At 46.2% G+C, this 23,203-nt stretch overlaps 1 protein-coding gene across 1 annotated transcript; it reads right to left on the bottom strand.

Moving 5' to 3' along the window:
* Window positions 1-221: 221 nt before the first annotated feature.
* Window positions 222-20,387, bottom strand: LOC121836698 (hexokinase-2-like; the record flags this gene model as incomplete). Its single annotated transcript, XM_042291678.1, is given in 11 exon segments — window positions 222-1,335; window positions 5,910-6,043; window positions 6,103-6,236; window positions 8,531-8,686; window positions 9,706-9,818; window positions 10,998-11,077; window positions 12,796-12,895; window positions 13,405-13,544; window positions 15,999-16,074; window positions 18,339-18,481; window positions 20,225-20,387. Coding segments are annotated over 11 exon segments (1,350 nt in total), but the record flags the coding sequence as incomplete, so codon positions are not given.
* Window positions 20,388-23,203: the final 2,816 nt, after the last annotated feature.

Raw genomic sequence — 23,203 nt, 5'->3', positions numbered from 1 at the left:
TGAGTTTGTGGCTCAAAGATATGCTCGTCCTCCTTTGTCCCGAGTTTGTTTTATTCTTTCCGTGTAAAGTCAAAGCAAAAAAGTCAACCTTTTAATTTCTCCCGGCACTGCCACCTCCACCTCCCTCACCACGTATGCTCGAAGATCGGTATGTCAAAACCGCCGAAGCGCACCACTAATGAGTGATCAAAGAATGTGAATGACACAATAAAATACAGAGCCGATGTACTTGAATTTTGTTTTAATTGCAACAAAAAAATATTTTATAAAAAAGTTTTAAAAAAATTACCGGACAATTGGTGACATTTGTCGCTGTTTCCTTTCTATGCAAACAAGTGTCAATTTATCACGTCTGACACATCTTCGTCGATGCAATGCACCTCCTAACTTTATCAGCAAAATACATAACTCCTTGTTTTTAATCTTTCTAGCGCGTCAGGGTCATCAGCTATCGAATACTAGTTCTATTTTCCCAAAAAGCAACACCGCTGAATCACCACAGCGAAGTTTTCCTCTTTATTTCTTTTTATTTTGTCTCGAATATAATGGGATCTGGCTTTATCGCACACAAACCCGTTTCCATTAGAAGAAAAAAATGGTGTACGGTAAAAGAATTTGTGTGTGTGTGTGTGTGTGGGGGGGGGGGGGGGGGGGGGGGGAGGCCTCCGTAGGCAAAGGGCCTCCGTAGGTAGCTCTGTGCAAAACTTTAGCTTGATACGTTTATAAACCAATTTATACCGTCCGTTCAAACAGCCATCGATTCCTTTGACTCAATCTGTATGTTTAGAGCAGACATGCTTGCAAGATGTCCGAGACATGTCCACAAATAAATCTTTCATCACCTTTGCAACAAACACCTTGTCCCTTCTATGATATGTGAAACGTATGGTTGCAGGTTTACGACGTACGGTGCGGACTTTAATTCCCACAGCCACACGTAATAACACCACGTCATGAGCGTTCGTAAGCGGTCGTAGTGTCGTCGGTCGTACTCAAAACATAAATGTCAGAACCGGTCTTCAGGGTAGCAGCCGACAATGTATATAGCTTCCTTAAAATAATAATAATAATAATATGCAGGACTTGAATGGTCATCGGTTTGAGCGAGTATCTTTCGTTGACAAGTGCGTGTATCGTTTCAACTTGTTTTGTATGCTTTGTACACGTTATGTTCTTGGAAGCGTAGACCGCAGAATCCCGGAAGGCCATCGATGGGATCCGCGCCTAAAGTCCGTTCTGCGCGCTGCCTCTGCGCACCTTCCGGAGTCTGTCGGCGACAGCGGCCACCAGGCCAGCACCCTTGCCGCTTCCGTCTTCGGCCAGCATCAGTTTGAACTGCATAAAACAGTCACTTGTCGTAAATACACAACTCTTCACTTCAGGTTGGGACGTAATGGGGACAACCCAGCGACGGCCCATCTACCGCCTCTCTTTCGATGAAGGTGTTCATTTTAAGCCAGCTCACCAACACCCTTAAGCTGGGGCATAGCCTCCTATATACTGTCAAAGCCTGGCAGAATGCCACGAGAAGCGGCCGCTGAAAGAGAAAAGTTGGAGCGGCAGACAACAGATGAGAGGAGAGCCACGTGACTGACGCCCTGCTGCGGCGAGACGCCGAAACACACTTCTCCCGAGCGAACAAGTGTGTTTTGTGTCCTCGCCTCTGCAAAAGCTGTGCGCTGACGTCCAGGTTCTCCGAGAAACGGCTCTTCGATGCTCTGTGCTACGTCAGATCCTCGCGCTCTAAATTTGCGACCGGGCACTCTATGCCTCCGCTGTCAAACTGCCAGGCTTTGTGAGTATAGAGGAGGTTATGACCGGGGTCACACTGCTCATACATCATGCTACAGCTAAGACACCAGACGCCCATTGGGCTAACTCACTTCCGGCTGTAAAAACACACGCACGCCATAATTATTACGTACGTTATCGGCCCATATAACCGGACGTCATACACGTAAGACACACTGATCAGGTGACAGCTTCTAGCGCAGGGATGGCACAGCATTCGCATTCAATCGATGCTTCAACACTGAACAAATTGCGTTTACGTTTTCTGGTGCCATTGGTCCAATACACATCCAGCTCTCACTGTAGCTTAGGACCCTTGACTCTGCTCACCGTCTTTCACCAGCTTTAACACGTATGCTAAAGCAAATTTTGCGGGGAAGAGCTCGACGTTTTGTTGTGGCGTGCCTGTTTTGCCGCCAGTTTTTTTCCTGAAGTCGCGCGCCCTCACGCATTTCGGTCGCGTAAAATGGCGCAACTAGCAAGAAACACGAATTGCACCTTTCATCTAGAATAGTAGCTGTATGTGCAATACCCGCTCCCTCCGTTGCTTGAAATGTGGAAAGAAAAGAATATCTAACAGGTGTTTTGCATGCTCATGGATTTTCTTGTGCATAACGAACTGTCTAACTCTAATTTTCATTCGCGGTAAAAGCAGAACCAGATTTTCTTTTTTAATGCGGTTTTAGTGGTGAAGACCGTATTCGTGAGAATATGTGACAAGCCGACACCAAACCAGATGTTCTTAATGTTTCGTAAGATTTTTTTTTTTTTAAAGACACGAGTTGCCGCTAAACTCGCAGTGACACCGTTAACAGATCATACAAAATGCAGTATGCAGACATTGTATGAGGCCTTACTCGTATGAAGGACCTATCAGATTGGGCACACAGAAACTGTCTGCAGATATGCTCCAACTGTACAAATGAAGCTAACATGCTTAAAACATGCCCGAGGCGCGCCCGCAGTTACTTTAGTCATGTCTGCAGCAAACACCGTCTCTTTTGTTTAATGAGCAATTTAGCGGGTGCAGTATACCCCCTAGCCTGGGGTCTTTAACGTGCGTCACGCAGTAGTGATACACGACCGCACGCCGGTACGATGCTCATCCAGATCAAAACGGGCAAGGGTGGGGACTGAACCCAGGATGCCTGGGTTCTGCAGCGCCAGCTTTCGGTCCGGGTGGTTCTCACTCGAGCCTGTTCTAGTTTCGACCTTCTCGTCTGGACCTTCTCGAAAGGAGACCATCCTCAAATCGTCCTTCTCGACTGGGGCCGCCGCATTTGATCCGTTCTCGTTACATCCTTGCTTCATTCTAAAATATAAAAAAAAAATAACTTCAGCTTTTCCACTTTGGTGAAGAAGGAAGACCACCGGAGCTGTACAGTGGAAAATAATGGCCGGCAGCAAGTCGGAAAGCCAGAGTGGGAAGGCTGCCGCCATCTATGAGCGACGGCGGCAACCAGATACGTGGTTTACCGCCGTCGCTCATAGATGGCGGTAGGTGTCCAGAGTTCGGTGTCTTCATTTCTTTGCGGAGGACACGATCCTGGGGAAACGAGCTCCTCACAGCACTGCTGTAATAAGAACTCAAAAGGGGTGCACTTCGAAGTGTGGGTGTTATAGCTTAGTCCAGGCACGTAGCCAGGATTTTGTTTCGGGGGGGGGGGGGGGGGGGGGTCCCGCTCATGACAAAATTCTGTATGAGGGGGAGGGGGAAGAGCCGGCCCCAGCAAAATGGAAGATTTTTTTTTTTTTTTTGGGGGGGGGGGGGGGGCATGGGCCGCTCCCCTGGCTACGTGCCTGGCTTGGTCACCGAATATGCACAAAGAGACTTATTCACACGAACACGTGTTTAGGTCCCGCGGTTTGACTAGTGGTTCTGAAATACGTCCGTTGTGCTCTTGAGGCATGCAGTGAAGGTCACGACAAGCTCGTTGGGTTGTTCCGATCTGGTCACAGGCGCTGGGCAATAAAACACCGAGCTACTCCTTTGTGTCATAGGGCGGCTACGTATGTCCCCCGTTTAATTGCTCGGCCGATGGGTGCACTGGGAGTGGGCCGGTTCATATCCCTTCAAACCATCTAAAGGGACCCTGCAAGAACTTTTTTACTGTTTTTTTAATTTGCACCCAACTTGAGAGCACTGAACGTAGTGACTTTTCTCGAATTTCGCTTTATTTTAAAAGTTAGTAGTGAGCTCAGCGAGCGCTCACGGCTGCCGCACTCCGTGTCGACGGCTCGAGAGGGCGCCACTAAGGCACGTGTTGGATAGGCTGTATGAAGCGGGCAGCCAGGGCGGCTCGAATCGCATTTGCTGAGCGATTAAACACTAATTCGGCATGACACTTTATTGGCCACAAACGACAGCAAACACCTGGTAAAAATCAGTTCAGAACGGGAGCCACTTCGCGCTGCCATACCGCCAAACGGCCTAACTATAGTACCACTAAATAAGCTACGCTTCAGAGTAACGACACTTGGCCATATTGTGGCTTAAAATCATGGTTGCCAGTTATCTAAAGGTTTATCTAACATTAGCGAAAACGCTTTTCCTTCCTCCACAAATGTTTATACAGTTCGCGACAAAGCAAAGAAATATTACATGAGCCTCCTAACACCGAATCTAATACTGAGGAAGTCGCGCTTTTGAATCATGACGATCGGCAGTTGCGTCTGCTCTGCACAAGCACCAAAATGGCGGCGCCCACAACAATGTCGGGGAACGGAGTGCCGATACTTTAAGCGCAGCTCATTTAGTGGCTCTAGGCCAAACCTTTAGCCAAACCTGCTCGCCGAAGGCTTTCAGAACGCTCGGAACCGGTCGGATCCTCGAGCCCGTATACGACCGCAGCGCCGCCGCGTAGATCCGGAACCTTTCTACGCTCGCCGCCTCGTCGGTGCGTGATCCCGCTATACCCTTCTAGTATGCGCCGCTTTTTTCACCGCTTTGTGGCGGGTATGTCGACGGGTCATTTCTTGTTTTTTAACTTTATAAACTGCATTTGTTTCTTTTCTGATCTAAAATACTGAACAAAAACTACTTTCATAAATAGCTGAAACGGTTCGCGCCATGTATATTTTGTATTTCGACGAAAAACAAGCTTTTAGCGGCTCTGACCAATAGTAAGCACAAGACCACAAGACCAAAGACTTGACATGTCGCGAGTTTTCGGCCCCACGGGTCGCTTCCGTAGGTACGCTACGAGCCATCGGAGTCAATGCAAGACTGAGAACTACATGCCATTCGGTCGTAGTGCGAACGAGATAAAATGAGAATGGGATAAAATACAAATACGCCCAAACGCGAAAAAAAAAGACTGTTTGGATGTTTTGATAAGGTTCAAACGAGAATGTTCAAATAGAATGGGGCGAAATGAGAAAACGTGATTAGTACAATATTTATTCGAGCTATCATCTGCCCCAATGATAGGGTACTCGTTTGTAAATCAAACCTAGAAAAGTATTAAAAAAAAGCTTTGCGAAAATAAAAGAAATTAAGACAACGCAAATATCTCGAGCAGCGCACGCATCTAGCGAGCTCATCCGGGTCTTTCTCAGTTTTGCCCGAAATCTGCGTACATTTACTTATTTACATCTATGCCTGCTGCGCCGTTGGACATGATGCTGGTGCAGCGGGTACACGAGTGCAAATATAATAAAAGTTTATGTGCGTAACGAGCAAAAATAAGCAAGCACGTAAAAAACAAATAAGAAACACGCGCACAATTTTGAAAGAGTTTTCCGTCCTTCTTTCTTTTACCCAGGTTATCGGCTGCGAGCTATTGCGCGTTAACACGTTCAGCAACCGATTCTCCTAGTGTATGGAGCATTAGGAATATTAAGCCTCAATCACACTGCTCGTAAATCATACAAAAGACACGATGTTGGCTGCAGACATGATTACAAAATTATCTGCGTACACGCCTTAATCATGCTCACTTTATACATGCATCGAACCTGTCCGCAGAGAGTTCTTGTGTGGTCAATGTGAGAGGGCGGTCATACAAGGGAGGCTTAAAACACTGTCTGCATACCGTATTTGTATAATGTATAATGTATCAGGCTTTGGGTAGGCCTCGTGTTATCTTGGTGGCTTCATCCATCGGCAGCGCACTCACCGGTTTCTTAGGGGCGAGGACGGTCGTGTAGTCAGTCATGAGGCGATGGAACTTGGGATGGTGCTTGTACAGCGAGCCGTCGATGGCGACAGTCACGTTCGGCTTGTCCATGCGGTTCAGCAATTCAGCGAGGCCTGCGGAAACGCGCAGTCAAACCACGGGCGCGAGGTTACGAGCACGGGTTGTAACTCACAGATGGAGACGAGCAGCGCTGCCCTGGCAGATACCACGCCGCAGACGTGTCTGACGATGGCGATGTCTTCCTCCGTGACTCGGATGTAGCCCATGCGGGCCAAGACCTCCCGGGCACGTCCTTCTCCGTCGTCGCTATCGCGACAAGAAAAACAAAATAATAAAACATGGTGATGCGGTCGAGCGGACGCTTGGAGTCTCAAGAGAGCTGTCAAGCGAGGGATGTAGTAATAACAACATTACTGATCCACGCGAAACAATCGAATCTGAAGTCCCCGTTGTTCTAGCGAACAGCACAATAAGCGATGGTACAAAGAGTAGGAAGGACAAGCGCTATCCTTTTTGCTCGTAACACTTCTTCATTGCGCTCTCTCATTTTATTATACCATTAGTCAAATGTTTTGCGTGGATGTTGTCGATTAGACGTTATCATAAGTGAGCAGCTTTGACTACTTTTACGATCGGCGACCGATCCGTCATGCCTGGTGCTAGCAGGTGGGTGCCCATCTCTCGGGAAGCACCGTCGGCCAGCAAATCGAGCCCATATTTTTTCTTTTGTTCGCGCTTGGGTGCTTTTACTTTCGACGGAGGATGACATCAGTTCCAAAGTTGCCGAATAATTTGGCCCGCCTGCGACCAGACTTCTGAGTCGGTACAATGGACAGTCCTCCGACGACTTCCTATCCGGCTTAAGCTTCATGCTCTATAGTGGTGTCCGAGGAGGGGGGTTTGATGCTGCATGATTGAACAGGATTATTATATTTGCAAAATCGCTTTCCTGGGCATTTAGGGAAATAAATCGACAAAAAAAAAGTCAGTGTTTCCGTGGCGAGACTGCTCACTCTGGTTTGTTGTCAGCGCGAGCGGCTGCTCCTGTAGCTGCCCCCGAGGAGGCCGTGTCGGCCTTCGAGGAGGCCGTGTCGGCTCTCGACCTGTACCGTTCCCGTACGTAGAGAGTTATGTTATTACGCCTTCTCAGAAGACTACACGCTTTTACTGTTTGTTGTTAAAGCTGCGGCCCATGCAACGGTCTCCCAGACCCCATCAAGCTGTTTTTAGCAGCTTTTTGTCTGGGAGACCCTTCCAGCGTACGTCTGGAAGAATAAAACTTTAAAAGTTAGTTGCAGAAAAACAAAACAAAAAGGCGGTGGTAAAGCATTAGTCGCATTAGCAGGAGGTCTCTGGATAAGCCCCAGCCTTTCCCGATATCAGGTTTTCGGCGCTGTACATTAAACTAATTTTTGTGGCATCGTAGTCTATAGAAACTAGCTCGCAAGGATCGCCTTCGCGTGGTGGTGTGCGTTGCCTGCAGGGAGCTCGGGCGCTGAAGGTGTGATCCACGAATTCACGGCCCTCAGCGGGCGATGCTTTCTCTCGATAGTCATCAGTACCTCCCGGATTATCGAAAAATCAAAGTAATCACGTTCCATCTTGTGGGCGGCTCAGCACTTGAAACGGCCAGAGGAGAGCTTTGCGCTCCGACGACCTTGAGGCTGTTATACGGTATAGTGAGCGAGCGAGTGTGTATTAGGTAAAAGGAAAATCCAAGTTTATACATGTGCCTCGTGTCACCTGTGCACGGTAGTAGCTTGTTCTGTCCTAGCGTGATGGGCAGCCGGACAGTCGACGCAAACAAATACCTCCGTCAAACGGGCACCCAAAATGACGTTTACGCCAAATGACATTCAAAGTACACGCCGTTTAGTAAGTGCCGCATGGCACTTACTAAACGACATTATTGACACTGCTACCCGTTCATCTGCCACGCTTTCGCTTTTACAATTAACTGATAGTATCCCGACAACCATATCATTCCCTGGTGGCTTCTGTGATGTTTCTTTTTGTTGTTTCGGGGACCATTCAATGGGCGGTGAGTGACGTTAAGTAAGCCAGCCGAAGACGTGATTTAGGCCCAATACTTTTGTAAACGGGGAAGGGGGGGGGGGGGGGAGGCGAATTTAGCAATGGCACTCTATGTAATATAGCCGTAGACATATACCTCAGAAGTCTTAAAGCTATCAGATATTGTTTTAATAATCGGGTTACCTCGGTGCGGCATCTTGTCGATATGCACATATATCACACAAAATCTTTGGCTCTGCCGACACACACATGAAATCAAATGTTAGGTTAGGGCAAGGTAGCAAGTTGCAAGCAGCGTGGCTACATGCGGTTAGACGGCAAGCTCCCATCTCTCCGATACCTGTTACCACTTGATCGAAGCACCCCACTCTTTTGCACGCTACGGTTTCTCTCTAAACTGCCGTTACGTATAAGAAAAGTAGCGCTTCAGTCAATTGGTGACAAACATCGTGCGAAGAGGAAGGGGGGTGGCGAGTTGTTTCTTCGCTGGAATTTTGCCAGCCGAGTTGACCAGCAACGTTTGTTACAGAAAAGCGTCTGGAATGCGGACCATAATGTCCGCTCACCCTTCGAGTTGAGACACGTCGGCCGTGGTGAAGCTTCTCTGAGTGAGGATGGTCTCGGACGCCCTTCCGTCGAAAAGCACTTTCTCGCGGATCAGCTTCACCAGGACATTCCTCACCAGCTCGCCCATGAACTTGCCCGAGAAGAGCTTCTCGAACCTGCGCCAGGGGGTAGGCGGCCAGCCATGGGCGGAATTCGCGGTCATTTTTGCTCTCAGTCTGCTAATTTGAACCGTGCAAACTTACCACGGTATAATGCGTAGGAAAATTGTCGAAAGAGACGAGGACAGGGCAAGTCGAAGAAAACAGGACTTTTTCTAAACATCGATATGAATCTGGCCCAACCATTTACTCTGCTTAACACGGTGGAGGTAATGCTCGCAGCGCGTGGGAAATCAGACCACGTTGATGCAAGCTATGCAGTGGTGTCGGAGCAGATAAGGGGGAAGAGGAGGGGGGGGGGGGGGGGGGAGGGCAAGACAATGGCCCACCCCAGTCATTTCAAGCATTTCTATACTTTTTTTTTTTTTCAATTAGTCTAATCCAAACCAACGCCACAATACGGCTAAGCCAATCAAGCGGCACAAAATGTGCACCATCACAACGCTCATCACTTCTGCGCATCTTTTATCACCAACTAAACCAATCACGCACAGTGAATGCGCCGCGATCCTGCACCTTGTTTCTCTGCGTGATTGGTTCAATCCGGCAATAAAAAAAAAAAACTAAAAAAAACTCACAAATACAATGGACTTCGCGACGATGCACTTTTGGGTCTGTTTGATTTGCTCCATCAAATCTTAGCGTCGGATAATTGCGGTCGGGATTGAAGGGAAACGAAGTATAGTAAACATTATTGCAAAAAAAAAAAAGGAGAAAAAAATGCATTTTCTTCACTCCGAGAAAAGCACCAACCGACTAAGCGGCCATTACGTAGGGTGGTATTCTCTAACCACCAAAGCTGACTTTGTTTTTCACGGGGCATGCTCGGAGCGAGCTTTCGCTTATCGTCTGTGTCAAGATGAAAACTTTCGATGGCGCAAGATGCACGCTTTGCAGAAGCGTGTTGGAAGCTCGCCGTCAGCGGTAGATACAGAGCAGCAGCGAACCCAGCTATGACCGCCAGTGAGGGGGACAAGTTGTAACTGGTTCAGCGAAATCCAACGTTCGAGGCTCACGTGAAGGAGTTGACGAGCAGCGAGTTGTCGTCCACGGCTCTATCGAACTCGGTCTTGATGAAGTTGAGCACGCCGTTGTCCCCGAAGGCGCCCCACTCGACGTCGATGACCACCTGGGCAAAGGGAGCGACACCTTCCTTTACGTTTTTGTCCACTGGCATTTATCCTATTTGCATGTATTTCGAAAAAGCGCCCCGCCCCTCATCAGTAATTTTCCACCTTTTTTTTTCTTACCTTAAATCATCGTGAACTAATTAAATATTAAACCATAGATACATACATTACTTTATGATGAACACCATGTATACCTCTACGCCACCGTCTGATCTCACCAGATACAAAATTCATGTTGTGTATTTTTTTTTTGTGTTCGTTAGCTTAAGCATTTGGAGCTTGGAGAAATAACCGGCGCTAAACATACGCGAGCGTATGGGCGCCCAAAGCTTCCGCAGGTCCCTTCCCGAACCACACTGCCACAGATTTCAAACTGGGGGGAAAAACAAAATGGTAGACAATAACCCGATAATAACCGCGCGCAAAGAAAGAGACCGAAGCCCTTCGTCCATTCAGATCTTATCATGACCTTGGTGTCGCGCCAGGAATAGACGAGTAAAAGTAAATGCACGTGCCGATAACAAGACCTCACGAGCAGCGCGGGCTGTTGAACACCCAGACCGGACCTCCACTATGGTCCTCGATTTCCGCCTGACGACGTCTTTCAAGTGTCACGTTGTCGCCGTCCGCGATTCAGGCGGCGTTACAGCAGTTTGTATGTATGTATGTATGTGGCAAACGCCTCTTCTGCTGCAGGTCGCTTCGGCAACCACGGGAGCATGAGACGCCGCGACGAGGGCGACACTCGCGTTCTCTCGTTCTTTTCTTTTCAGAACTCGTACGGACCCCCGCCAAGATCGCGACATCCGACAGCATGACACTCCAGTTTTTGTGACGCCATTTTTTGCCACTTTGGGACCAGTTTTGGTGCATGGGCGGAAGGAATAGGACGCTAAACACACTGGTCGGAGATGCGTTCCAGCCAGGGTATGCGGAGAGCAAATCGTCTGCTTTTTGCACAGGAGTTGCGGTGACGTCAGAGCGACGCCGTGCTCTGATTGGTTCTGATTGAAGGATAGTGGGTGGACCTCAAAGCAGGCTGCCTTGAGGTCTACCCACTATCCTTCCAATCGGAGCCAATCACAGCTCGGCGTTTTGACGTCACCAGAGCCCCTGCAAACGAAGCAGACGAACTTGCACTCCGCATACTGGCACAAAGAGGAGCGCCCGGTACCTACCTCGTGAATTCCCGTCTTGTCGCCTTCCCATTTCTCGATCTTCTCGATCTTCTCAAGGTAGCACGCGTTGCTGCCGGTTCCTGGAATGTCCATGTGGGGATTGTAGAATGCGAGGAGCAAATCGTGTCTCGAGAGGGCTAACAGCGCGTGCAACGCTATACTCCGTTTTACCGTGACTTGGCAGACAGCGAACGCGGCACCGGCGACTCGATCAGTGTTGGAAACGGTTACGTCACAACGTATCCTTCAAGTGCAAACCTGCACAAAGCCGTCACGTGCTTTGCTTCGTCAATCTGATTGGCTAAAGGGGGCCATAGCGTTCGCTGTTTGTCAAGTAGTTCACTTGCATGTAAAAAAACAAAACGAGATGCGGGGAGTCGCTTCGAGCCAGGGCACCGTCAACTTCAGCTGAGCGTCATTTCAGTAGTCCACGGAGTATAGTCGCAGTGGTATATTGCATTTTAATATACTAAGCCGAGAAGGGCAGCGAAGATTACAAACGCAAGCGAGACCGCGTGCGTCTTGCCATCAAACGTGTCCCTTTAGCGCGAGCGCTCGCTCCACGTAAGTACGTTTTACGCAGCAGTCCGGTGTGTGCGGCCTTCAAGTATTCACTGGCGACCATAGCTGTGTGCGCGACTGCTGAGCGCGTGCTGATGGCGAGCTTCCACAGTTTTTTTTGTAACGTGCATTCCGCACCCTCAAGATTGCCGGTCTTAGCAGCCTATTAATGTGGGCTCGTTCTGGGCATGCGCTCTAGACAGCACTCACAAATATGGCGCCCAATGAATACTCCTTATACTCTGTTTGCGCGGCTCTTAGATGTGCTTTTTTTCACAAGCACACGCGAAAAGAAAGTAAATCTGAAAGCCATGTGCCCGCGTCTATGCCTTTGCATTTGCTGCACACAACTCCTGAGATAGAGTAGAGCGTGCAACGCTGTCAAAGCTACTGGCACGAGCGCGTGGCTTCATCTATGCTTTTGCTTACGCGAGAACGCGTGCAAATAATCAACGATATCAAGCCCCACGCTCGCGTCAGTAGCTTTGACAGCGTTGCACGCTAAGTATGAAACAGAGTATAGCGAATGTAAAAACCCGAAAGCACTTTTACTGACACAGACAGTGCAACCCATGCATAGGTTCTGCGATTGTGCTATCTTTCAGGTACGTGCGATAGATGCAATTGCTTTCCATTGTTCTGTCACCCTTTTATCGCTTTTCCGACATCGCCCTTGGCGATACGCAGCACGGTGGGTGAAACGAACAGTTGGGAGTTTGCGCTTCCCTGTCGGTCTCATCTGCATTTTTTTTTTGGCCTTTTTGCTTTCTTTCTGGTTTATTCACCGTTTTATTTTTTTTTTTTTGGCGTATGTTCTCACAAAACATACAAAGTTTTTGTTTGTTTGTTTGTTTTTTGCCCTCGTCATGCGTGTTGCTCGCCTCTTGTTTTTCCTTCCTTTTCTTTTCATACGGGATCACGCTCCAAATTTATTTTCAGCAAAATGTTTCGAACGCTACTGTGACTATCTCGTGTAGCCACAGTACCGTCCGCAGTAAAACAAAGTCCGGCTCATCGTGGAACGTTACTAGCATCGCCCCGGTGATTTGAATTCAGATATATGTGGGTGGATCCCAGATTAGTTTTATGGCATTTTATCAACATCTACACGTTTCAAACGCCAATAGCACAGCGTTTCTTCTTCCAACAACCAAATGTTGTTCGAACTATTTCACTTATCGCATGAAGGATGCGCCAAACTTCCTTCTTTCTTGATGTGACGAGTATAGTCGCTTACCCAGGATGAGTCCGATGGCGCAGTTGTGGTCCAGGAAAGCTCCCTTGACCAGGGTACCCGTGGTGTCGTTGACAACGGCGACGATGTCGATGTCCATCTCCTGGCAGCGAGTCAGCGCATAACTTATCGTCACAAACAAGGAATACATCACGTGGGGATATTCACACACCGTATGTATCACTCGAGAAAAAAAAAAAAAGATTTCAGCCTACCATTGCCTAGCTTGTGCGGTGAAATACATGAACACGGCGAGATGGACGGCGCGTGTTATTGAACAACGCTAAGAAATTGACAAAACACAAACGACGAGGACCGGGACATTTATACATATATCTGTCCGCAGGCTTAATAGTTAAACATATAAAATAGCGCAAAAAAGACAAGGGCAAGAAGTAAACGGGACAGGCGCTTGTCCTGTTTACTCCTTGCCCTCTTCTTTTTTGCGCTATTTTTATATGTTTAACTAAGATGACCTAACTAGCCCAACAACGTACCCTACTAGTGGGCTTAATAATTTGTTTTAACATTATTCATTTTATCATATTCAGGCAACTCGGACACATCCCATACATCGTAATCGAGCACGTGCCTACACGGTTGTCAACTGACCCCTCGCCTGTCGATGGCGTCTTTGAGCATCTGGACGGCGTCTTGACCCACAACCCCGCTGCAGTTGAAGCTCTTGGTCCACGTGACCAGGATTCCGACGTTGAGCGCCTTCTGGATCATCGGGAACGAGAAGCAGAAACCTGCGCGGCGGACGGCCAAAGCAAATGCGTCTCTCGAACGATGCCTTCGGTTTGAGTGCCACATGTCATTCGACTGTTCCAAGGAACTGATGGAGAACTGGGAATTGTCTCTTAACAAAACGTTGACCTAACAACGTTAACCAAACAAGGCATACGTAACCTAGCATAGTTTTGCTCGACGTTTAGTATACCAACCTGGATAAAAAGAGACATTCAATTCACGAGAGACCTGGTGACTCTCCAAAGTGACGCCTTTGCATCTTTGCGAACCTACTCCATTTTCTTTGTTTCCTCGGGCTTTGTTTATGACTCCGTTCACCCCTAAGCTGAGACTGCGATGAAAGCCGCGAGTGTGTTGGATAAGTCATACGTCGGTCCTTCCCCAGATGGTCACGCTTTCGCCCACTATCTGGCGCGGAGAGCTGGGTCAGGCGGTTGAATGGTCCGGCGAAAGCATAGCTCCCGCCGTAGTTTCAGCTCAGGGATGAACTAAGTATAGGGTAATGAGGCGGCGATTGCCTTCTAGATGATTGCTGGTGATATTCGAGAGTAGAAAAGGTAGCTTGGAATGCTTAGAATAGGGTATTGCACATGGAAGAACTGCGACTAAATGAATATAATTTGATTGCTTTATTGATCGACTATCAGTTGGTTGATCATCGCGATAGTGATACAATGTTTTTTTGTTTGTTTGTTTTGGTAACAGGTGACCATTGTTTCTGGAAGGATGTAGTCGGGTCTATTTAGCCTTCTGACATACCGTATGTGCGAACATTGTTCAAAAATTATAAATATGTATTTCTTCATTTTTTATCGTTTAAAGGCAAGGGAACGACTTAGCCAGAGATTAATGTGCGATTTGGGAAACGTCTCGGGTGCGCCGAATACCAGGACTAAACACATTTCGTAATAATTCACAAAATATTAATGAGCTGCGATACTTCTATTTTGTTCGATATATTGCATAGATATCCTTCAAATATCAAAGAAAAACAAAAACTATCTACAATTCCGCTGGGTTACATATAGATTTTTGGTTTCCCTCTGACCTTGAGCTCTGAATTTCATTTTTAATGGCACTACATGTATGTTTAGTCTGTTTTAATATTATATTTAGCATATTTCTATGTTTGTTTGCAATCATTGTCAATGCTTGTAAATAGTATCAACACACTACGCCCCCCCCCCCCCCTTTTTATGTAATGCCTTTCTATGAATTACTTTAGAAATAAATAATTAAAACAATTTATATACACTCTAAAGAAAACCCGTGGGACTACTTTCCCGCACGACACTCGGATAGCAAATCAGCGCAACTTACGGAGGCAACTGAGCGAATGACGATGCCGAAACATATGGCTAGACAAAAAAAATTACCGCATCTCCACGTGGTGAATGATGTTGATTGGGGCGAAGCTCGGGTGGTGCTTATGATACTGATTTTGATCATAGGTAGTGCTGATGGTGCCGTTTTCAGTCATGTCAGTAGAAGAATGTGTGGTTTTCTTCTTTTTCTTTTTTTTAAGAAGTCAGATGGGATGGCAACTCAGAACCCCCTACTCTTTTTTTTTTTTTTTCTTTTTCTTGATACTGATTTTGGTCATAGGTAGTGCTGATGGTGCCGCTTTCAATCATGCCAGTAGAATAATGTGTGGTTTTCTTCTTTTTCTTTTTTTAAGAAGACAGGTGGGATTAACGTGGGGTGGGATGGCATCTCAGAGCCCCCCCTTTTTTTTTCTTTTTTTTTTGCTATTTCTTTTTCATCTTTTTTTTTTTTTTTTTTTTTTTTTTTTTTTTTTTTGTTTTGCTCTCGCTGCTAAACTCACGAGCAGGGGCGCGCCGGACGTTTTTTGAATTTTTTTTCTTGCTCTCGCTGCTGAACTCACGAGCAGGGGCACGCCGGACGGCGGACGGACATACGGACATGGCTAGCCCCTAAGGAGTTTTGCCCCTAAAAACGCAGACTGAGTTGTGACATTAAGCAATGCAAGCGTGACGTTTTGCATTGCTTAATGTCACAACTCAGACTGCATTTTTTGTTCTAAACATATGTGTCCGCATCGTCATTCGCTCAGTTGCCTCCGTAAATTCCGCTGATTGGCTATCCGAGTGTGGTGCGGGAAAGTAGTCCCACGGGCTTTTTTTAGAGTGAGATCTTCGGCGCGTTTTACGATGCACAGAGCTTTCTGCTTACATGCAATCATCATGAGGTACTTGCGTTTTAGTTTGCCTAAGGCCCATCGTACGTTTGTCAAACCTTTATTACATTTATTTCTAGGGTACGAGGCCCTGCGTTACCAGAGCATGTATTGGCTATATGGCATAAAATCTAATTTGACATGACATATATAATGTCTGTATCTGTCCGGATTGTTCTCTGCGATGATAAGCCTGAAATAATCACGGCCTTCGTTTTGCAATATATAAAGAAAGAGAGAAAGAAAAGAAACTGACCTAGAGGCAACGTCTTCCCCAGGAGGTCATTGGTCACCATAAAATCGTGGATGCAGTCTGCCAGGAAATCGAACAGCTGCCAAAGAGAGCAGACATAAAGATGCGCTTTATTAACATTTTCGCACGCACGGTTACGAGTGTATAGCATGATATCATATACTGTCACGAGTGCCAGGCAGGGGGACGATGAATAAAGAAAGAAATTAAACGTTTAACGTGGCAAACTTGCGTCAAGGAACAAAAGAAAGAACGAGCGTCGAGATAACAGAGGCGAGCGTCGAGGTATCGGCGTGTCAGCTGACTTGAGCTGACACTAGGTTATCTGGAATATAGGCCTTGAATGTTCGAGCGTCAAGACTGAACTCGAAATTTATAGAAAGATGAAGTAGAATCAAGTGATAAACGTTATCTCAAGGACCGGGCATCGAACCCCGGACGCCTGCATGGACGCCTCTCGGTCATACACGCGGCAGTATCACCCTGCCAATTTTAAAACTACATGGCAACAGAATCTTAAGGAATGCCGAGAGAACTACCAAAGTCTCTTTAGGAGAATGTTTCTATGTCCAGTATATTTATTCGTTATATTTTTCCGCGCCTTAAAGATCCCTTCAAGCTTTTTTTTTTCTTTTTTTTATGTGGATGTTTACATTTACAGCGGCTAGGAGACCTGCTAGTCCTCTTTCAAACTTCTTTGTTCAAGTTTGTTTCAGTTATGCACACACAGTGAACGCGTCAATATAAACATTTTAAGAAATTACGAAGTTATGAGGGTCAAAACTTTGCTAAGCATAACTGCCAAGTTGTTGACACTCGTGCGCTCCAACACCTTGAGCGCCATTACAACTGCTCACACGCACTCTTCAATTTTTCTGCACTGTAATGAAGAGGGGTGCATGCCAAGCAACGGTGGAAGTGCCTCACAAGTCGTGTGCATTGAACAGGCCTGACGCCGTTGCTCTGGAAGACGCTCTATTTGGATTAACGATCGTGCAACAGAAATGCGCTATAAGGTAACGCGTTGGCACCCGTGTCTGCCATAACGCTGAACAAAACTCGTTATATGTAAAAATCGTAAGGGTGCAGGCGAGCTGGTGAATATTAACCATGTTGAAATAACCTGAGACTGGGGTAGAGAAGAAGCATCAAAGCGTAGAAGGGACAGAAAATAGACAGGAAGACGTCTCAATTTGAGACGTCGTTCTGTCTATTTTCTGTCCCTTCTACGCTTTGATGCTTCTTCTCTACCCCAGTCTCAGGTTATTTCAACATCGTTATATGTGGATTGAATATATACCAAAAGAGTCGCCGAGTTTCGAAAAGTGCTAATTGAAGGAGGTAATTTAACAGCCTATATATTCTAATGATGTTGTTTTCATGTTATGTCCTCTTTGGGCGTAACACTTCCGGCTATGTGTCATTACCAGACAAAAAAAAAAAGAAAACGAATCCCACATAAAATGTACCGTCTCACGGAAGAATCGACGGTATAGAACCGCACAGAAGGCCAAGCTTTGTTCCGCTTGACAAGAGCGGAACATAAGCGATTGTTGTCAGCCTCTGCCGACCCGCAAAAGAGGCAGTTTCTTACACGCCCAGGGAGAAGAAAAAGGTGCACCTAAGATGCGTCGGCTGCGTAAGTTCCGTGGAAGAGGGCGCGGAGAAGCGTAGCATTATTGAACACAATATTTTTTCTTAACATAGTTCAATCAAAGAGGTTCAAGCTCCTTAGTATATAAGGGCTAATATTGGTCTCTGCTACAGCGAACCATATGTCTCCAGCACCAGTTCAGAATTAACCACTTGCTCCGTGCATACTCTGAAGAAAATAAAAAGGAGATAAAACCAGGGTCACTTCTCTTCTATTTTCCAATAAAAAATTCCGTTGATAGTCAGCGCTCGTCCTGTTTGCCTCTCCGTCTTCGTATTCGTCTTTATTGTGCGCTTTCACTACTTTCAACATGCATAACCAACTCGCCTGCATCGCCACATTATTCCATGCGGTCTCACTGTCTCAAATTATATATATATATATATATATATATATATATATATATATATATATATATATATATATATATATATATATATATATATATTTCTTCTTTTTTTTTAAAGTAAAGTTATGTTACTTTAGAAAAGGCATGGTGTAAACTCTAGATGCTTCACGTGATTCTTCCGTGCCCAGTTGAGTTGAATCCCCTTGTTCGTGAGTAAACATAATTCCGCGAGTAACTGCGCGCCATAGTTTATATTCAGCGAAGCCTAGTATTCTCGTGACACTTCCGTCCCATGCGGTGCGGCGCAAGAAAGAGACGTGACTGCCGAGCTCGCACCGACCTTCTCTCCGGGCCCGAGGCGCACGGGTTCGGGCACCGAGTAGTACTTGACGTGGAAGCGCTGCTCGCCGTCCGGGTCCAGCTGCAGGTGCAGCACCCGGAAGTTGGTGCCCCCGAGGTCCAGGGCCAGGAACTCGCCTTTCTCTGGAGAACGTGGACGAAGTTCGTTCACACTCGAGGAGGTCTTGTAGCAGTAGCAGGAGTCATAATCAAATTTTAAGTGCTGAGTTACGTGCAGTGCGAAACAGGGAGCAACAACAACTGTCGTATACTGAGATGGATTCCTTCTAGTCCCGGCGACCTTTCACCATACGAAAATCCTAAATATTGCAGACCTCTGATAAACGTTTTCTATTTCTATAGTTGTTCATTCTCACAGCTTCCTCTCTCGGTCACCAGGCGCTGAGGATACTGCCGAAATTAGAAGAAAAAAATAACTTTTGTTGAATGGATGTTTAGGCAGCAAGGCCTTGATATTGCTTTCGCTGTCTTCGGTACGGATGGGCAATTTAGCCAGTGCAGTAGGGGGGCTATGCATGCATGGAGTTTTAAAGGTAGGACATGCAGTGCTTTTTAAACTGAGAGCTCATCCAGATCGAAACGGGCGGTGTGGGGATCGGACCCTGGGAGCTTTCGCTTTACGGGCTTCGTAGTGCGGTGCGCGAACACACTAGATCACCACCTCCCCCCCCCCCCCACACACACACACACAAACGCACAGTTTCTTTCTTCCTTTTTTTGTGTGCATTAACTTGTGTTTTGGCGGAAAACCTCAAAACTACTAAAAAAACACAGCACCAAGCCGCCAAAATGTTTACGGCAGTTAATTCGTGAGCGCATAACAAAAACACACTCAGCAGTTTGTAGTGCAAACGTGAGATTGTGAAAGTAAGTCACAAAAGAGTGTATCTGGAGTAGCTAACATTTTGGAAACAGCGGTGACCGCCAAGCCCGTAATTCGAATATTATGCTTGGAAGGCGTACAGTTTTCAACTAACTTGCTTACCGCGTTTTTATTCGATCTCCTCCATTTCCGGTTAACGACGCTACAATTTCGTAATTCTGCAGTTCACCGTAATCCCGGTAGTGGCACATGCAGCGGAAGTGCATACACAAGACACCTGTTCTGATGTGGCTTGCTTTGCAACCTGCCAGTCAACAGGAGCATAACGAACAGTTGATCGCGACAACGCTTATCACTATATCCAACAGCTGTCGAGACGTATATCGTCTCCGTTTCGAGGACGCTTCGTTGTATTAGATAGTTTTACTAAATCGTTTCAATGCCTCCGATAACGATACTCGATAACCATACGACACAAGCGGAGTTGTCGGAACTTTCTATTAAACTTTCCTATTATGAAGCTTGGAGTTCGTGTTCTCAAATGTGGCCCCTCGGATTCCGTTGGAGGGCGCCATAAAAGTGTCATGTTGCCTGCTGCGATCTTGGCGGTGTGGGAGCAGCGGAGGTGTATATGCTAGACGTCTATTCTACTGCAGATCGCTTTCCAGCTTGGCAGACCACGGAAGCTCCAGCAGCTAGGCGTTGGGACGCCACGGCGACAGCGACACTAGCGTTCGCTTGTACTTTTTGCCGGAACCTCTACCACCAACCGCCAGGATCGCGACATCCAACAACATGACAGGCCGGCTTCTCTGACGTCATTTGTTTCCCCTTCGGGACAACTTTCGATACATGGGCGGGATCGGACACTAAACACAACCATTCAAAGACGCGTTTATTGCGCCGTAGCTGTACGCAAAAACGGTAAAAAAAAAAAAAAAAAAAAGCAGCCAAACACGCTGATTGGGCGAGCGTTGCAGGCACCATAATTTGAGGCATACAGATATCCTTACGTGAAAAGTATAGGCTTCGAGCGCGCCTACCTGTTCCGTCCGGCAGCTCCGGCAGGTAGGTGTTTTCCATCTGCAGCGACGACTGCCGCTTGGGATTCTTCTCGAGGCCCAGCTGGATTTCTGACAGGAACACATCCCGGATTTTGCAGATGGTGTGCGCGGAGAGGACCAGAGGACGCACGATGTTCTCCACCTGGGAAAATCCGGCGCGATCGAGAATAGAACGGTGATCAAAGTCGCGATACAGACCAGGCCCTAAAGCAGTGCCAATCATAGATTGATTGATTACCGCACAACACTTGCAGGGACAACTGGAAGACGGCTAAACACACTCCAAAATATCCGTACGTCTATTTCCCCGCACTTAAAGACCCTATTATTGTGATATAAGCGCAGGTAGCCAGGTGAACTTCGAAGTTAAAAGCAGCGTTACGACCTTAAAGATTGAACGTATAATAAGACACTGAGCTTGACATTCGACGTTCACAAGGAAAACGTCATGCACAGTGTTATATCGCAGACTTTGGTGAAAACTCTTCTTCGACCCCGCATTCTAAGCTCCCTCCAGCTTGATATGAATGACCGGCTCTCCGAGTGCTCTGCGGAAAAGTAGGCGCACGGGGATGTTTTTGAATTGTACACTGCTCGACGTTAGCATAGATAAGGCAGCACGAGCACTTCCGCCACACTACTATTTCCAATGCACGTCTCTCAGATACGAGATAAAAACTAAAAACCCGGGGATCGGCATGTTCCTTCTATTGCTGTGTCGCACTCTCTATAGCTCAGTATCTTTTTTTTTTTTTATATTACGCAGCATGGCCATCTTTCTGAGTCGTTCCGTGGAAAAAAAAGGTTTTGAATGAAGGATCAAAATTGTAAATGATTTGCGTACTATGGATATCCAAGAAATTACAATCCTTGGGAACGTCACAATAACTCATTAAGGCCACGGTCCCACTGAATGTGGCAGTTTAGGTACTTTTTGGCAGGTCATTACTCAGCTCCTTTTAAATACTGTTTTGTGGGATTGATGTCTTTCGAAAGGCAATGCGATCCTCTTTCATTTGATATTATGTATGTGTTGGTTTTTACTGTTCATGCGCGTTTGTAGCGTTGCGAATATGACGGCGCGGACCCTCACTTCCTTCGCTAGTTCATGTTTTATGAACGATCCATTAAAGATAGCACGGTTCCAACATAGCAGTTTTGTTAAGATGATGTTGGAGCAGAATGTAACGATACACTTTTTTTGGCATTTGCACTACTTTGTTTTTTTCATCCCTCCAAATATTGCCCTAAAATTGACATTTTTCAGCACAAATATGTTTTTAATGACAAGCGCTAGGGCAATGAAATTAGCTACAGATGTAGTGCTTATAATTGGTAATATGCAGAAAAAAATTTAATGTTGTGTAAAATTTTTTTGTTTAGATATTTTATATCAAACGTAGCACTTTTTTGTGCTTCGAGTCATGGTACTTCAAATGCCGCTGAGGAAATAATTAAACTATGATAAAATCTTTTATAACATTTAGAGCTACAATGGTTGCCCAAGAGGTGGACGATGGCTTTTTTTTCATTTTCAAAGTCATAACGCTCCAGGAGCCCTTCAAACTTACCTGTTTTTGACGCATATCTTTTTTGGACATCAAACAGATTTATTGGCATCTAACAACATTTATTGTTTGGAATAGATATATATTGCGATGTATTAAATTTTCACAATTATCTTGCGTTGGTTTCTTAATAGGTGTAGAGCTTAGCTAATTTTAAAAACAATTAAAAACGGTTTGGGTGTTTCGTTGCGCTACCTGGCGGATGGCAGACAAACTGCTGATTTCTAGTGTTCAAAAAATTTCCGAGGGCGGCGTTGGCGTCTGTATCATCATCAATCTCCGTGTCTTTTTACCTTCACATTTAAAAAATATATTGGAAGATTTACTATCGATAAATGAAGGGTTTAAGTACTGGGTCAGGGTAATAAATCGAGACAAATAATTACACACGCGTAGCGTGATATAATGTGTTCATTATTCGATATGATTGAAATCAATAAACAATAGACGAAGAGGAAAATAATACACCCGTGTTCACTTCATGCCTAGAGTCACTAAATAAGCTTTAAAGTATCGGCACTCCGTTCCCCAAAATTGTTTTGGGCGCCGCCATTTTGGGTCTTGTTGAGAGCAAACGCAACTGCCGATCGTCATGATCCAAAAGTACGACTTCCTCAGCATTAGATGCGGTGCTAGGAAGCTGATGCAACATTGCAATGCTCTGTCGCGGGTTGTTAAAACATTTGTGGGGGACGGAAAAGCGTTTCCTGTGATTTTAGATAAAGCTTCAGGTAACTGGCAACCATGATTTTAAGCCACAATATGGCCAAGTGTTGTTACTCTGAACCGTAGCTAATTTACTGGCACAAGTGGGAACAATGAGGAAGAGGCAGGTGTCAAAAGGTAGTGACTTGTGGAATCCACGGGTCTTACGTCAAGTCAAAAGTTAAATTGGACGTTTTAGTGATTTATACAGCGTAAGGTTCGTCTGCCATTAAGGGTAGACCAACTCTCGAGGTATTACAAGCCTCTTGAAAAAGAGCATGCATTAAATAAGCTACGCGTCAGAGTAGCGACACTTGGCCATATTGTGGCTTAAAATCATGGTTGCCAGTTATTTGAAGCTTTATCTGAAATCACAAGAAACGCTCTTCCGTCCTCCACTTTAAACAGTGTGCGACAAAGCAGAGCAACATTACATGAGCTTCCGAACACCGAATCTAATGCTGAGGATGTCGCACTTTTGAATCATGACGATCGGCAGTTGCGCCTGCTCTGCACAAGCACCAGAATGGCGGCGTTCACAACACTGTCGGGGAAGAGAGTGTCGATACTCTAAGCGCAGCTAATTTATTTGCTCTGGTTCCCGCGAAACTCCTTTTCCCTGACTGAAACTGAAAGTAAATATGAATAATACACCATTATTACAGCTTATTTAGTTATAACCAAC

Source organism: Ixodes scapularis, unplaced genomic scaffold (assembly GCF_016920785.2).
Source record: "Ixodes scapularis isolate PalLabHiFi unplaced genomic scaffold, ASM1692078v2 PGA_scaffold2__306_contigs__length_199485367, whole genome shotgun sequence".
Classification (NCBI taxonomy): Eukaryota; Metazoa; Arthropoda; class Arachnida; order Ixodida; family Ixodidae; genus Ixodes; species Ixodes scapularis.
Note: the sequence above shows the minus strand (reverse complement) of the source record. Positions and strands in the feature narration are given on the sequence as shown.